Below are 14,294 nucleotides of genomic sequence, written 5' to 3' on the forward strand. Positions count from 1 at the left end.
TACTGTGACAGAGTTTATCTCAGGTTTCATATGGAGTTGGGGATTCTGGAAACAGTCTGAAAACCTTAAGCAAGTGATTTTCAGCCTACATCAGAGCCCCCTGGGGAGCTTTAAAAGCACTGATGCCTGAACCGCATCTCTAGAGATTCTGATTGAGCTGGGACTTGGTTAAAGCTCTCCAGGTGATCCCAGCAGACAGCCCTGGCTGGTCCCAGACCAGCAGCATCAGCATCAGCATTCCCTGGGAGCCTGATACAAATGCACACTGTTGGGCTTTACCCTCACTTATAGGGTCGGAAACACTAGGGGCAGTGCCCAGCAATCGGGGTTTTCATAAGACCTCTGGGTGATTCTGATGCGCTCAGGTTTGAACCTTGGAGTGGTGATTCTCAGCAGGAGGTGATTTTGCCCCTCCAGGGCCTATTTGCCAATGTCTGGATACATTTTTGGTTGCCACAACCAGAATTTTGATGTTACTGGCATCTGTTGGGAAGAGGCCAGGGAGGCTGCTAAACATTGTAACAATGCACCGGTCAGCTCCCACAGCAAGGAATTATCTGGCCCCAAATGTCAAGAATGCCGAGGTTGAGACACCTTGCCTTACTTGGAGTAAGGAAGGTTCACAGAAATTATTATCACAAAGTAGATGAGGATTATGGCCAAAAGCAATGAAAGAATGTACTTTGTGAGTTCTTAGGCAGAGCCTTTGGTCAGTGAAAAACTGATTAATGTCAAAAGGTGATCAGGAAATTGTGAAAGGTGACATTTTGTGAAGGCATGACATTTACTGATGATAAATCACCTTGCCAAACAGATCTAGGGACATGTGTGTGCCTTGGGGGCCTCCCACCACCTTTAGTTAACTAACAGATGTGATGGAAGGAGATCTTGCCCAATGAGGGGGCAGGCACTTGGATCTAAACCCACCTCTTTCAATAGCCAGTTAAAAGCAGTGGATGGAGGCGCTTGCTCTCTTAGGAAACATATAATCATAATTGTGATCATTATTTGCAAACTAGAAGGTGTCACCCAGGTAGGCCATTAGGTTTCAAACATTTTCTTTCTCAGATCGTGTGATCTCCAACAGCGATTCTTTGCATTCCCTGCCTTTTCTTAGGCAGGCTTTGTAGCTGTCTTTTTATTTAATGACCCTCTCCTAGCAAAATAATCCCCAGCTCTCTCACTCAGCCTTTCATTCAGGGAATGCCTGTTTGTTAGCAAAGAGATGAAAGCAACTTTAATCCACACGGAGCAAAGTAGTAAACAACTGATTTACCCCATGTTCCTCGGAGCTGCCCCATGACCCGGGCCCTGGGCCCTACGATGGGGAGAAGTATGGAGACATCCAGGGCATCCCTAAGGTAGGTCACTGGCAGCTGTAACAGCGGGAGCCCTGTTTATCATCAGATCCATAAAGATCTCCTGGGGGGTTGTTAGTAACCCTGGTTCTGGGCTCCCCACCGAGAATCCGATTATTGCATTTAGGAAGTGAGCAAAACATTTGTACTTTATTGGGGCCCAGGGTGTTTCCCCAGTACAAGTGGTCTGAGGACCATATTTAGACAACATGGCACAAAAAACAAAACTTGGTATGTTGGGAAAGGTTGCAGCACTTGGTCCCACCATGCCTTGCAGCATAATCAGTGTGTCTAAAACGCTTTGTATGATTAATAGTATTTTATAATTCACATGCAGCTATGGAAATCAGGGTCACTCTCGACCTAACTCTACACAAAAGCCGGAGCCCGACGTGGGCTTACTTGTCAACACAGACAGAGAATGAGGTCCCTTCAGAAAAGCATAATTGGAATCCTCACTATGTAAAATGCCTCAGAGCAGCTGTTTCCAGTGTTCTTTCCCTGTGATTTCGGCAGCAGCGGCCTTGCATTTTGCTTTTTTAACCCAGCCACAGCATTGGCGAGGTCAGGGGTACAGATGAAACTCCCTGGCGCCTGAGCCCAGGCCTTTGCCCTTTTGTTCCTGGATGGAAGGGCTGCTGCAGAGAGTGCGAGGGGACCTCCATCCCCCCGGGGCTCGGCTCAGCTGGCCGTGCGCCCACAGCACAAAACCAGTATCGTCAGGCCTCTTGGTGAGATGCTGGAGTGAGTTAAAATCCCTCAGGGCTATTGCTCAGGTATTTCTCGCCAAGCAAGATGATACTACAAACTGGATTTAAAAAAAAAAAAAAATAGCAGAAGCATACAGTTTGCTGCCTAGACCTGAGATCTTGGCATTTGCATTTTCCCTGGGAGAGTGGAGGACTGCCATCGACTTTCTAGAGTCAGCGGTCTGGGGAGAGGTGGTCCCTTCGCTGTGCTGAGGAATGCTGGGGTCACCGGGCTTCACAGCCCCCCCCCCCCCCAACACCCCCGCAGGCCTCAGGGTTGCCTGGCAACAGGTGCCGCCTGCCTTTCACTGGGGCCTCTCTGCCTGGCCTGCCCTGCGGTGGCTTGGTTTTCTGGGAGGGCGGGAGCTGGCACAAGTACACTGTGCACCCCGTCTCGGCCTCCCCGCTGCGTGAGTGTCACTCCAGCCTGCCGGCCCTGCCATCTGCTTCGGGGAGGCCTGGGCTGGGGATGGTAGGGAGACATTTTCTGCATGGTGGCTTGCAGTGGCGTCTAAAAATGACATCGGTGCCTTTGGAAGTCCAGCGGCAAAAGACAAAACTGCAAACGGATTTGAGGAACATAACAAGGTTTTGAGAATTATTTTGAGCATGCAGGTAATATGTGGCGTTTTAAAAGCTAATCCCAGATTTGGTTAAGTGCAGATGTTTTGTTGAATGTGGATCTGAGCGCTTGGATTCAGCCTCCAGACAAGCATTGTTTGGCCCGGTCTGAGTTTTTTAAAACCTTTGCGCCAACGTTTATAATTAGAGAAGTGTTTACATAAAAGTTAAGGGAAAGTCAGAAGATACTGGGCTGGCGTTCCAGCCCAAGGATGGCTGGCTGAAACATTGTTGCTGCTCTCAGTTCGGCAGGGCACAGCTTTGCTCTGGCTCATCCAGGAGGAAAGGTGGTGTTGGATGGAGGTGTTTTGTGACCCTGACTGAAATGGCTCAGGGTTTTACCTTTGCAGAGAAAATCATCGGGAGATGGTTTCAGTGTTTTGAGTAGATAAAACGGGGCGATTGTCTTTATGCAGCAAAAGGAATGCTTGGAACAGAGGAAAAAATTGGAACCTTGGGGTACCAGTGGCTGCCCGATCCAGGGAAACTCAGGTGTTCTTTTTGAGCTTTTCTTCTCCTGCAAGGTGACACTTTTTAAGGTTCCTGTAGCTCCAAGAACATAACAGAGAGCAGGCACGATTGATCCTAGGCCTGTGGGGACCCCCACACAGGCAGCTGAGGCATGCCAGCCAGGGTCCGCAGCCCAGGGGGCCTGTGTGCGGGGTGGTGTAGCTGAGCCTTCCAGACTGGCCAGATGTTTGATGATTCTGCAGCTACGGCTGCCTGTGGAGAGCCCCCTTTGTGCCACGTGGTAGAGGCTGTGATCTGAAACCAGAGCGTGGACCTCTTGGAGCCCCTCGCCTCCTGCTGGGGCAGAATGGGCCACAGATGCCTACGGTATGCTTCTGGGGATGCTTGGGGGAGATTCTCACCAGGACCTTGTCCCTGCTTGATTCCTGCAGTTTCGAAACCAGGAAAAGGGTTGTGATGAAGAAGGAGTTCGTGGAGGGCGTTGCTCTGCTCCAGTGGTGCAGACACTTCAGTATGACAGTTTGTCTCTCCAACCAAGAACTAGACTGAAGCTAAATTGCCCTTGCCTCTGTGGTCCAGGGTCCTGCGTCTTTGGAAATCCCCTCGAGGCAGATGCTGTGTCCACCTGCCCCATGTCTGCGTGCCTGGCAACGGGGCCACATCATTTGCTACCCTCTTGTGCCAGAAATGGCTATGCGGCAGAATCCCCGAGCAGCTTGCTCAACTGCGTGCAAATCCAGGACTGGCCATATGTTCTCTGTGTTCTGGCCCATCCTGTGGCCTGTCATGAATCCTGGTCTGTGACCTCTGCTCCAGATCTCAGAGCTTCATTTCTTAAACGGAGACCCAAGCCCCTACCTCCAACCACTCAACCGAGTTCTCTACCATTTGAACCTGCAAAGCCCATGCATCTGAGACACAGGTGTCTCCCAAAACTTCAAAGGCAGTTTTGATTCTAGTTGTGGGAGAGGGTTTCCTCTGCTTCTGTCCCAGACTCCTCACATACCACTGAACTCATCGACCCCCGTAATCTGGCTCGGCCTCCACCATCCTACTGAATTGGCTTTCCCCCCAAGACTTTTCCAGTAGCTTCCTAGTAGGAAAACCCAATGGATGTTTTCCAGCAGCACTTGATGCTATTAAAGAATCTTTCTTACATCTCCTCTCTTGGCTTCTAGAACTCTCACTTCTGTCTTCCTCTGCTTCTGTGGTTGGCTCCTGTCTCCCTCTGTAGGAGACTCTTCCTTGACCCTACCCACCTTCCTGCTCCCTTAAATATTAGGACAGGTGTTCCTTTCACTTTGCAGCCTAGCCCTACTATGTTTTCTATTTATTGTACTTTTAGTCCAGGCTTCTAAGTTGCCATGAACAGAAGCATACTCAAGCTAGCTTGGGCAAAAGTGCTGACTGGACTCCCCGGGGCGGTGGGGGCGGGGGGTGGGAGTAAAGGGAGGCAGGAAGGACAGAGCTGAAAGGAACCTGAGATGTCTGATTCCATCCCATTCTCCCTCCTCGTCTCTCCAGCTCACTGTGGAGGCCAGCCCCCCACCTCCCCCAGCTTGCCTGCCTTTTGGGCACTTACCTAACTGCTTCTCCAAGTGCCAGGGGCTTTACAGAGGTACTTTCCTGTTGACCCAGAAATTCCACTTCTAGGAACTTAATCTTAAAAACCTAATATGAGAGGTACATCAGGGTTTTGGTTTGTGAATCCCCATCACAGTCACTTGTGAAAGGAAACAGAAACATTTTGAGTAGCCAATGATAAGGTACTGTTAAGCCACTTACATTGATATGATAAAATTTTGTCACTCTCTCCCTGTATTTTTATTCTTTCTATGTATTTTGCATTTTCTATGCTATTTTATTTATTTACCTTTTAATGTTTATTTATTTATTTTGAGAGAGAGAGAGAGAGAGAGAGAGCGAGCACACACAAGTTGGGGAAGGGCAGAGAGGCGGGGAGAGAGAGAATCCCAAGCAGGCTCTGCACTGTTAACGTAGAGCCTGACACGGGGCTCGATCTCATGAACTGTGAGATCATGACCTGAGCTGAAACTGAGTTAGACACTTAATCGACTGGGCCACCCAGGCGCCCCTTCTGTGTTATTTTAGATAGGACTCAGCACAGAGCTCCAGCCCTCTTTGAAGCTCCTTGTGACCTCCTCAGGTTGGCTGAGTTCTTTCTGTGTGTTTCGAGTACTAGGCACACTCTCCTATTGGTGCAAATACCATGCAGCTCTCTGATTTCTTGATGAGGCTTTTAAATCTCCATTGTTCTATTTCTTACACTTAGGAGAGTGCTGAACGTGGCTGGTAGCTACGTTGTAAATGTCTGTTGGCTAAAGAAATTTGTCAGCAGAGAAATATTGTTGCTAAATTCAAACATCTGTAGCTTTTTGCTACATAGAAGGTTAAAGGAATGCTTTCAGATTCTCTTTTACTTTCTTTTTTAAAAAATTTTTTAGTTGATTTATTTATTTTGAGAGAGAGAGACAGAGACAGTACAAGTTGGGGAGAGGCTGAGAGAGAGGGGGAATAAAAGAATCCCAAGCAGGCTCTGCACTCTCAGCACAGAGCCCAAAGTGGGGCTTGAACCCGAGATCATGACCTGAGCTCAAATCAAGAGTTGGACCCTTAACCGACTGAACCCCCCAGGTGCTCTCCCTCACCTTTCACTTTCTGAGCAGTTGGCATTTTCTCAATCAGATTGGTGTTAAAGTTGATTACTGGAGTTTAAGAAACGGATGAACGTTGTTATGGGCTCAATATTGGTGTTCCCCCAAATTCATGTGTTGAAATCCTAGCTCCTAATATGATGGTGTTAGGAGGTGGGGCCTGTGGGAAGTGATTACATCATGAGAGTGGAGCCCTCACCAATAGGATTAGTGTCCTTATAAGAAGAGACCCCCGTAAGAGCCTGCTTGCTCTCTCTTTGTTCTCTGCCATGTGAGGCTATTAAGAGAAAACATCTCCAAACTAGGAAGAGTTCTTACCAGATACCAATTCTACCAGTGCCTTGCTCTTGTGACAAGTAAATGTTTATTTCTAAGCCACCCAGTCTATTGTGTTTTGTTATAGCAGATTGACTGAGACATATATGATCACGGTTTAACTTCAAAAAAATTATCTTGAGGTAATTGTAGATTAATATGTATTTCTAAGAAGTGATAGAGATCCCTTGTATCAGTTTGTACCCTTAACCCAATTTCTCCCGATTATAACATCTTGCAAAACTACAGTACAATATGGCAACCAGGATATTGACATTGATACAGCCAAGATACAGAAATTCCCATCTCCACAAGGGTTTCTTATAGCCAAACCCATCAACTCCCGTCAGCTGATAGCTTCCCATCAACTACTCCCTCCTTGACCTCTGGCAATCACTAATCTGTTCTCCATTTCTATAATTTTGTCATTTCAAGAATATTATATAGGGGCGCCTGGGTGGCTCAGTCGGTTAAGCGGCCGACTTCACCTCAGGTCATGATCTCGCGGTCCGTGAATTTGAGCCCCGCGTCGGGCTCTGTGCTGACAGCTCAGAGCCTGGAGCCTGTTTCAGATTCTGTGTCTCCCTCTCTCTCTACCCCTCCCCTGTTCATGCTCTGTCTCTCTCTGTCTCAAAAATAAATAAATGTTAAAAAAAATTAAAAAAATAAAGAATATTATATAAATACAATCACACAGTATGTAACCTTTTGGGATTTTTTTCCCTCACTCAGCATAATTCTTTGGAGGTTCCAGATTGCTAGATTTGTCAATAGTTTGTTGCTTTATCACTGAGTAGTAGCTTGGGGGGGGGGGTGGTGGTGGTGGTGGTGGTGGTGGATAGACTCCAGTTTGTTGAACCATTCACCCACTGGGGGACATCTGGGCAGTTTCCAGTTTTGGGCTATTGTAAATAAAGCTGCTATAAACATACATGTCCAGGTTCTTGTGTGAACTTAAGTTTTCATTTTCCCAGAGTGCAATTGCTGAGGTGAAGGGCATTTGTAGATGTATCTTTTAAGAAACTGCCAAACTATTTTCCAGGGTGGCTGTACCACTTCACATTCTCACAAGCAATATTGTTGAGTGACCCAGTTTATTCATATCCTTGCTAGCATTTGGTATTGTCACTGCTTTTTATTTTAGTCGTTCTGATAGGTGTGCGAGATAGTTCGCTGCGATTTAAATTTGCATTTGTCTAATGGCGAAGGAAGTTGAACGTCTTCTCATGAAGTTATTTACCACCATATATTCTCTTTGGTGAAATGTCTCTGTACATTTCTGCTCGTTTTCTAGTAGGATTGTTTGTTTATTTTTTGTTGTTGAGTTCTGAGAGTTCTTTATCGTCTACATACTAATCCTTTGTTGGTTGTACAGTTTGCAAATATTTCCTCCCAGTCTGTAGTTTTGTCTTTTCATCCTCCTCATATGGTTGTTTACAGGGCAAAAGTTTTTAATTTTGATGAAATCAAATTTATCACGTTTTCCTTATATAGATAATGTTCTCCATGTCAAGTCTAAAAATTCTCTGCTTAGTCCTAGATCCCAAAGATTTTTCTCCTCTGTGTTCTTCCCCAAAGTTTTCTAGTTCATATTTTCTGTTTAGGCTTGTGGTTCATTTTGAGTTGATTTTTGGTAATGTACGAAGTGTATCTTACTTGGTGCATCTCCTCTGACCTGGCTCGTCCTGACAATGCTCCGCTGTGTCCTTGCCCTCAGATATCTACATATACGCCGTGCTCGTGTGCTGTGTGGGGATTCTCAGCGTCCTACTCTTCACCCTGACCATCATCTGGCAGTCTGTGTTTAGCAAGAGGAAATCCAGAGGTAAGCAGATAGATAAGGTCATGTCTGGAATGGGAGCACTACCAAACCACAGACAGGCGGAAGACGCTGGGCAAAGTATAACCTTGTTTGAAAAATGCATCGTGAGTCAGGGATTATTTACCTGTGACTGGTGAGTACAGCGAGTGAGGAGCTGTGTCTCCCTGAAACTCCGCTAAAATCAACTGTGACCACATTTAAATTCCTCTTTTTCTCAGGTCCCTTCCTCCCGCGGTTTCTGGGGGGGGGGGGGGGGGGGTGGCCCTTACTCCTCTCATTCTCCCAGAAGGGGCTATGGAGTCAGATGAACCTGGGTTTGATCCCGGCTCTGCCACAGAAGACCGGTTTTAGATGTATTCCTGAACTGCCCTGAGCTTCAGTTTCCTCATCTGCGAAATGAAATGGGGCAGACACTGCCTTCCTCAGTTAGCACACTGTTGTGAGTGTTATTATTCACAGTACTGGCGCTGTGCCTGGCCGGCAGGTGGGGTTAGGAAGGCTCCGCCCAGCCTGAGTGTTCACTTCCTTCCATCTCCTTTCCTGTTGGCATCCCTGATGCCCGGAATGTGTCCTCAGCCCCTTCTTGCTCTGCATTTTCTCTCTTAATGATTCCAGTTCTGGGAACGCTGATTCTTCTCTTTCTATGAAGGCTGCCTGCTTTCCCTCTTCAGTCCCCACCTCTCACCAAGCCTCAATGTCACATTTCCACCAGATCCTGTACATTTCCTCTGAAACACCCTCCGGGCTGCACCCCCTTGCGGATTCCCGAAACGGGTGTGGATGCTGTAGCTCCCAGAGATGATGTGGGTGATAGCTGGGCTCTGGAATTAGGCTGGCTCTGGTTCAGATGGCAACTCTTCACATACCAGCTGATGACTTACCCGCTCTACCTCACCTTTCCCATCTAAGTAATGGGAATGCAGTAGGGTGCCAGGCTCTTAGGATTATTATGAGGATTAAGTTCAATGACAACAACAAAAACTTTAACACATTCTGACTCTCGTAAGTGTCCTGTGTGTATGATAACTTGTGATTATGGTTACGCGTAAGTGCAAGGTTACAAAGCTGGGAAGTGTCAGATTTGGTGGCCGCGGTCTAAGGGGACACTCAAACAGGGAAACTGAGCCCTGCTTCCAGAGGGCCTCTCCGCTGAGGCCGAAGTGTGGGCAGGGCTAAGGGGACCAGGGAGGGAGGGGGTGCACTCAGGGACCAGCCTGCAGGACGCTGTTTGCAGCACAGAGTTAGGAGACAAGGAGAGGACGATTCCAGAACTTTCAAGAGCTGTAGCTGTGGGAGAAGGGTCACCAACAGGAGCCGCGGAAGAGGGACCCACGCGGTGCCAAACCAGGAGGCCACAGGGAGGGAGCCAGGACTATGCATTCCTCAGCCCTTCCTTCTCCCTCCCTCCTCCCCTGCTGCTTTGCTTTGGTCTCACGGACCAAAGCCAGAGGGCAGGGCCTGGAGGTCAGCCTCCAGGCCAAAAGAGTTCCCGAGAGGTACACAGAGACACTTGGCACACTGGGCTCCGGAGACAGAGCAAGGCCCGTGGCCACACCTTTCTCCTTCACAGCTCGTGCCGCTCCCACTGTGCTCCGCACGGTCTCTGTGGAGCCCAAGAGCTGCCTTCATCCTCGGTATCTGCCTGCCCTGTCAACAGAGCCGGGGCTTTCCCCAGCTCCGAGGCTCCGAGACCTTGCCCACGTTTACGGGCTTGCGGCACGTGTTGCACACCGTGCGCTCGCCGCCCTTGGAGACAACGGGAGTCACGGGCCATTCGCCTCCTCCCTTCTCCTTGGAATTTGGCGTGTGACAGCTGCTCAACAAATGGGGAATAAATGTGTCTGTGTCCCAGCTGCTTTGCTCCCACCTGCTGCAGTTCGGAAGCCGCCTGGGCAGTCTCCAAGCCCGTTTTGCTCCAAAGACACCTCTGCCCGTGTTCAGGAGCATGCTAGAGAAGTGTGCCTTGAGCTGCAGGTTCTATTAGGCCTTAGGCAGAATCGGGGAAACAAAGCAAGGGAGTTGGTTCAGGAGACATCCTTCCCCTTCAGGGCCAACAAGGCAGACTGAGACACACCCTCCGGGCTTCACTCAGAGCCGCTAGAGACCCAGATCCCAACTGCCCTCGTCCCTCCTGGAGCGGGCACGGACAGCCTCGTGTGCACCTGCACGCAGTGTCCGAGAGCCCTACCGAGCTGCCAAGAGCTTCGCCTGGGCGCCTGCAGCAGGCCAGAATGTTGTTGCTCACTGGCTCTTCTACGCTCTTCTGTCATCCTCACCATCTGTCTGGAATGACAGTCCCTACTGCAACCGTTTGAGAGAGAACACAGCTGAGGAGCCTGAAAAGTCTGAAACAAGGGCGTGGCAGAGGCCGCGTCCAGCCTGATCCCGAGCCTTCCACATTTGTCTTCAAGAAAACCTTCGCCATCTGGGGGCCAGCCTTGCCAAGGAATTTCCCTTCAGCCTTCCATGGTGGTTGTTGCTAAGGTCCTTCCTGAACAGCAGTCATAGCTCCCGCAGCTCCTAGGGAGCTGGCCTTCTGTAGCCCTGGCAGGCAGGTCCTGCCCCACGTGGCCTAGGAGCCAGGCACCTCCCCACCACACTGTAGAGCCAAGGACAGAGGACTGTGGTGGGCTCAATGTTACCCCTCAGCTGGACCCCGGAGCCTTAGAGCAGCACTGCCCAGACCTTAAGGAGCAGATGGTTCCCTGGGAAACCTGCTCAAATGAAGATTCTGATTCAGTACCTCTAATGTGATCCCAGATGGTGTCACCACTTTGAGTAGCAAGGCCTTAGAGCCGGTTCTTCTGAACTCTGTCCTGCTCTGTCCCTCCCTTCTGTCACAAGTATTCCAAAAGGATCTCATTACTCTCTGGAAATGAAATTCATAGATGAGATATGCTTGCTGAACCCACAAATATAGAATCAGGCTCAGACCCCCTTGTCATATGGACATGGTCTGCGTTTTCTATGCAACCATGTGTGTGTTGGGCATTCTGCACCCTGGCCTCATGGAGGGAGGCTAAGCTCTCTTGCCTGTGTGAGAACCACACAGTGTCCAGGTTCATGGGCTGCTCGCATACATGTGCAAAACAGAGGTGAGCCCAGCACCTGCTCTCCCGCTCCCTTGGCAAAATCTGTCTGAAAAGAGGATATCAGAGTAGCTGTCCCCACTCCTGACGAAATCCCCTGGAGGGCCCTGAAATAAACAGAGCCCATCCCGGAAGCCGGGAGGCCAGAGGGCCAGTGTCTTTCTCTCTCAGCCTTCCTGCTGCCCTGCCCTCACCCCCGGCCTTGCGCTGCCTCGTTTTCCTGGGGTGCTCGTTATTCACATGAGCTGGACTTAAGTGCACCCATGTATTACTTGCCTTCCACTTCCTCCCAAGTTGTGAATCTTCGTCCTTGCTCTTTGTTAGTGCCAGGATACCTGGAACTTCATCCCAGGGCCTCTGCAGCTTTGACTCACTCTGGAAAGCACCAATCCTGATGGCTCAAGACCAAGCCCTGAGTTATTCTAATGGTTCCTCAAGCACACTGGTTTTGAATGGCCTTTACTTGTTCAGGAATTAATCCAGACTCGCTGCTTTGAGGTGGCCCCAACAATCCCCCAACCTTCTCTGTCTGAGCTTTCAAAAGGGCAGTTTTTAAAAAATGTTCATTTCATTTTGGGGAGAGAAAGAGAGAACGTGAGCAGGGGAGGAGCAGAGAGAAAGGAGGACAGAGGATCCGAAGCAAGCTCTGCAGTGACAGCAGAGATCCTGATGCGGGGTTTGAACTTACAAACCCTGAGATCGTGACCTGAGCCGAAGTTGGATGCTTCATGGACCGAGCCACCCAAGTGCCCCTTAAAAGGACAGTTTTGAAGGCTCACTAGACCCAGATGGAAAGAGAGGGGCTTAACCCTATTGTCTCTGCTCTTTGTGATATCTTGGTCTCTGCTCTTTGTGATATCTCTGTTCTTTGTGATATGCTGGAACTCTAGCCCTGGAACAGGGCTTCCTAGAGCTTGCCAGATAGATAGCGAGATATCTTGCTAGATAGCCCTGCATCAGGCTCTGAACTAGCAACACAGAGCCTGCTTGAGATTCTCTCTCTCTCTCCCTCTGTCTCTGCCCCTACCCCACTCATGCTTCTCTGTCTCTTTCCACACAAATAAATACACTTAAAAAAAAGAAACTGTTGGAAATTGTATATTGTTCCTTTTTCTCCTTGAACTTTTATCGTCAAGCCACTTCCACCACAAGATTTTATCCCACTTTATTACAGTTGTTTTTGTTCATACTTCTCCGTAAAAATAATGTGTATAAAGATTTTAATTAAGGATTTTAAAATTTCCTTATTCCATAAGTTTCTAGGTTTAATTGTTTTTGTGTTGAGTTACCAATATTACATAATTAATGAGATCTAGAAAACGGGTATAAAGAATCAAAACTCCATGATGATATTATCAATTTTGATAATAACCATACGGAGAACATTTCATTGGAAATGTATTTTTATTGAAGTAGATTTGTAGTTTACTTCATATACCCTTGTATGAATTTGCTTAGTAATAGAACTCAGCACCAAATCTATTCCTACTTTTTACATAGATGCTAACCCTGAAATACTTCATTCCGCATAAAAAGAGGCAGGAATGGATGAAGTTTTCTTATACTATTCAGTACTTTGTGTACTATGGAGTTACATGTCCGAATTCACATAGTGATCAGTCATTGAAAATGATTTTTAATACTCTCCCAGCTGACAACTGGGTTAGGTTATTATTTAATCCTTGCTGAAAGCAAAATATTGGAAACTTCTCTGCTGGTGAAAGGTTTAGATGCCCAGCCATTGGTCATTCGCTTTCTCAACACCAGCACCAAGGTTTCAAATCATTTCTTGTTTGATGCCTACTATTTACCCTTAGGACAAGTCTCCATAGTACAAGCCAGGATGGGTGAGAGGCATGCGTTCAATTTTGTGCAGAGAAAGGATGATGTGATGAGGAGGGAGGGAAAGGAATACAGCCAGAACTCAGGCATGTTTCAGGAGAATGAATTCTGAGGAAAGAATACCATGGTAGGTGAGGATCTAGAAACTGCTGTCCTCAAAACTGCCTTTCCTAAGAGTGCCCAATGGTGTGCAGATCCCAGACTAATGATCACTGATCTATTTAATACATCTAGAGTAATTCCAGGAATATATGAATTGTTCGGTAACTACCAACCGTGGTTTTATTATTGCTGCATCTGGAAGTTATCCCGCACAGAGCAGGTGCTCAGTAAACAGAATGCAGAAGGAATGTACGTACTAATAAGGGGTTGGAACAGGTGAACCTAAAGAGCCCTCTCTAACGTTGAGATTCTGTCATGCTGGTCTGGAACCTGCCCTGGTCACCTGCAGGACAGATCACGCCAAAGTGTCATAGCTTAAAACATCAATGATTTTATTTGCTCACAATTCCATAGGTCAGCACTTTGGGCTGGGCTTAGCTGAGCAGTTCTTCTGGTCTTGGCTGGAGTCGCTCCTGAAGCTGCGGTCTTCTGGTGGATGAGCTGGGGCCTGGCTGCTTTGGGGCATCAGCTGGGGGGGCTTGTGTCTGTTCCATGTGGTTTCATCTTCTAGTAGGCCAGCCAGGCTTCTTTACGTGGTCGCAGAAGAGTTTCCTATGACAAGAGAGAGAAAGTGAGCAAATATCAGGGCACAAGGGCCTTTTATGCCTTTGCTTGTGACATATTCGTTATTGTTTCATTGGCCAAAGCACATCTGGTGGCCAAGCCCTGGGTCAGCGTGGGAGGGACTTTCACAGGAATGTATAGTTAGATACAGGGAGGTATGATTCATGGAGCCATTGGTGTAATGATCCACACCCAACTCCAGGGCCTATGGCTTTACTTCTGCTTGAGATGAACTCAGTTGTGAGCATAGATTGGAGACTTATTTGGATAACTTCCTGAGTATTCTTATATTTCTTCTGCAGCTAAAATCTGTTTTTTTTTTTTTCTCAATGAGACCTACTGTGGAGGATGTCTTGCTCTAAGACTGTTTTTCCAAGAACCCCCACTTAGTCCTGGAAAAGCACTGATCAGAGAATGAAAACCCATTTTACAGAGAGGAGCACCTAAGTGGAAACAGGTTTCCCCAAAAGGCTTTCTCATGACTGAGGTAAAACTTTGAAGTTGGGTGACTCTGTTACTCTAGGACCTTTCAGGTTAGAACCCACCTCAACCTAGCTTGGCAAAAAAAAAAAAAAAGAATGTTTTGGGTTAACAAACTAGGAGGTCTGGGGTATATGGCTTCATGC

The 14,294-nt window shown here is 47.9% G+C and overlaps 1 protein-coding gene across 1 annotated transcript in view; it reads left to right on the forward strand.

The window, feature by feature from the left end:
• VSTM4 (V-set and transmembrane domain containing 4) overlaps positions 1-14,294 on the forward strand; it is a 99,040-nt gene that overhangs the window by 33,099 nt on the left and 51,647 nt on the right. The window contains exon 4 of the mRNA XM_060642202.3: positions 7,907-8,014. Coding sequence (XP_060498185.1) covers positions 7,907-8,014 — 108 coding nt within the window. The remainder of the gene's footprint in view (positions 1-7,906; positions 8,015-14,294) is intronic.

The sequence above is a fragment of the Panthera onca genome, chromosome D2, assembly GCF_046562875.1.
Source record: "Panthera onca isolate mPanOnc1 chromosome D2, mPanOnc1 haplotype 2, whole genome shotgun sequence".
Lineage (NCBI taxonomy): Eukaryota > Metazoa > Chordata > Mammalia > Carnivora > Felidae > Panthera > Panthera onca.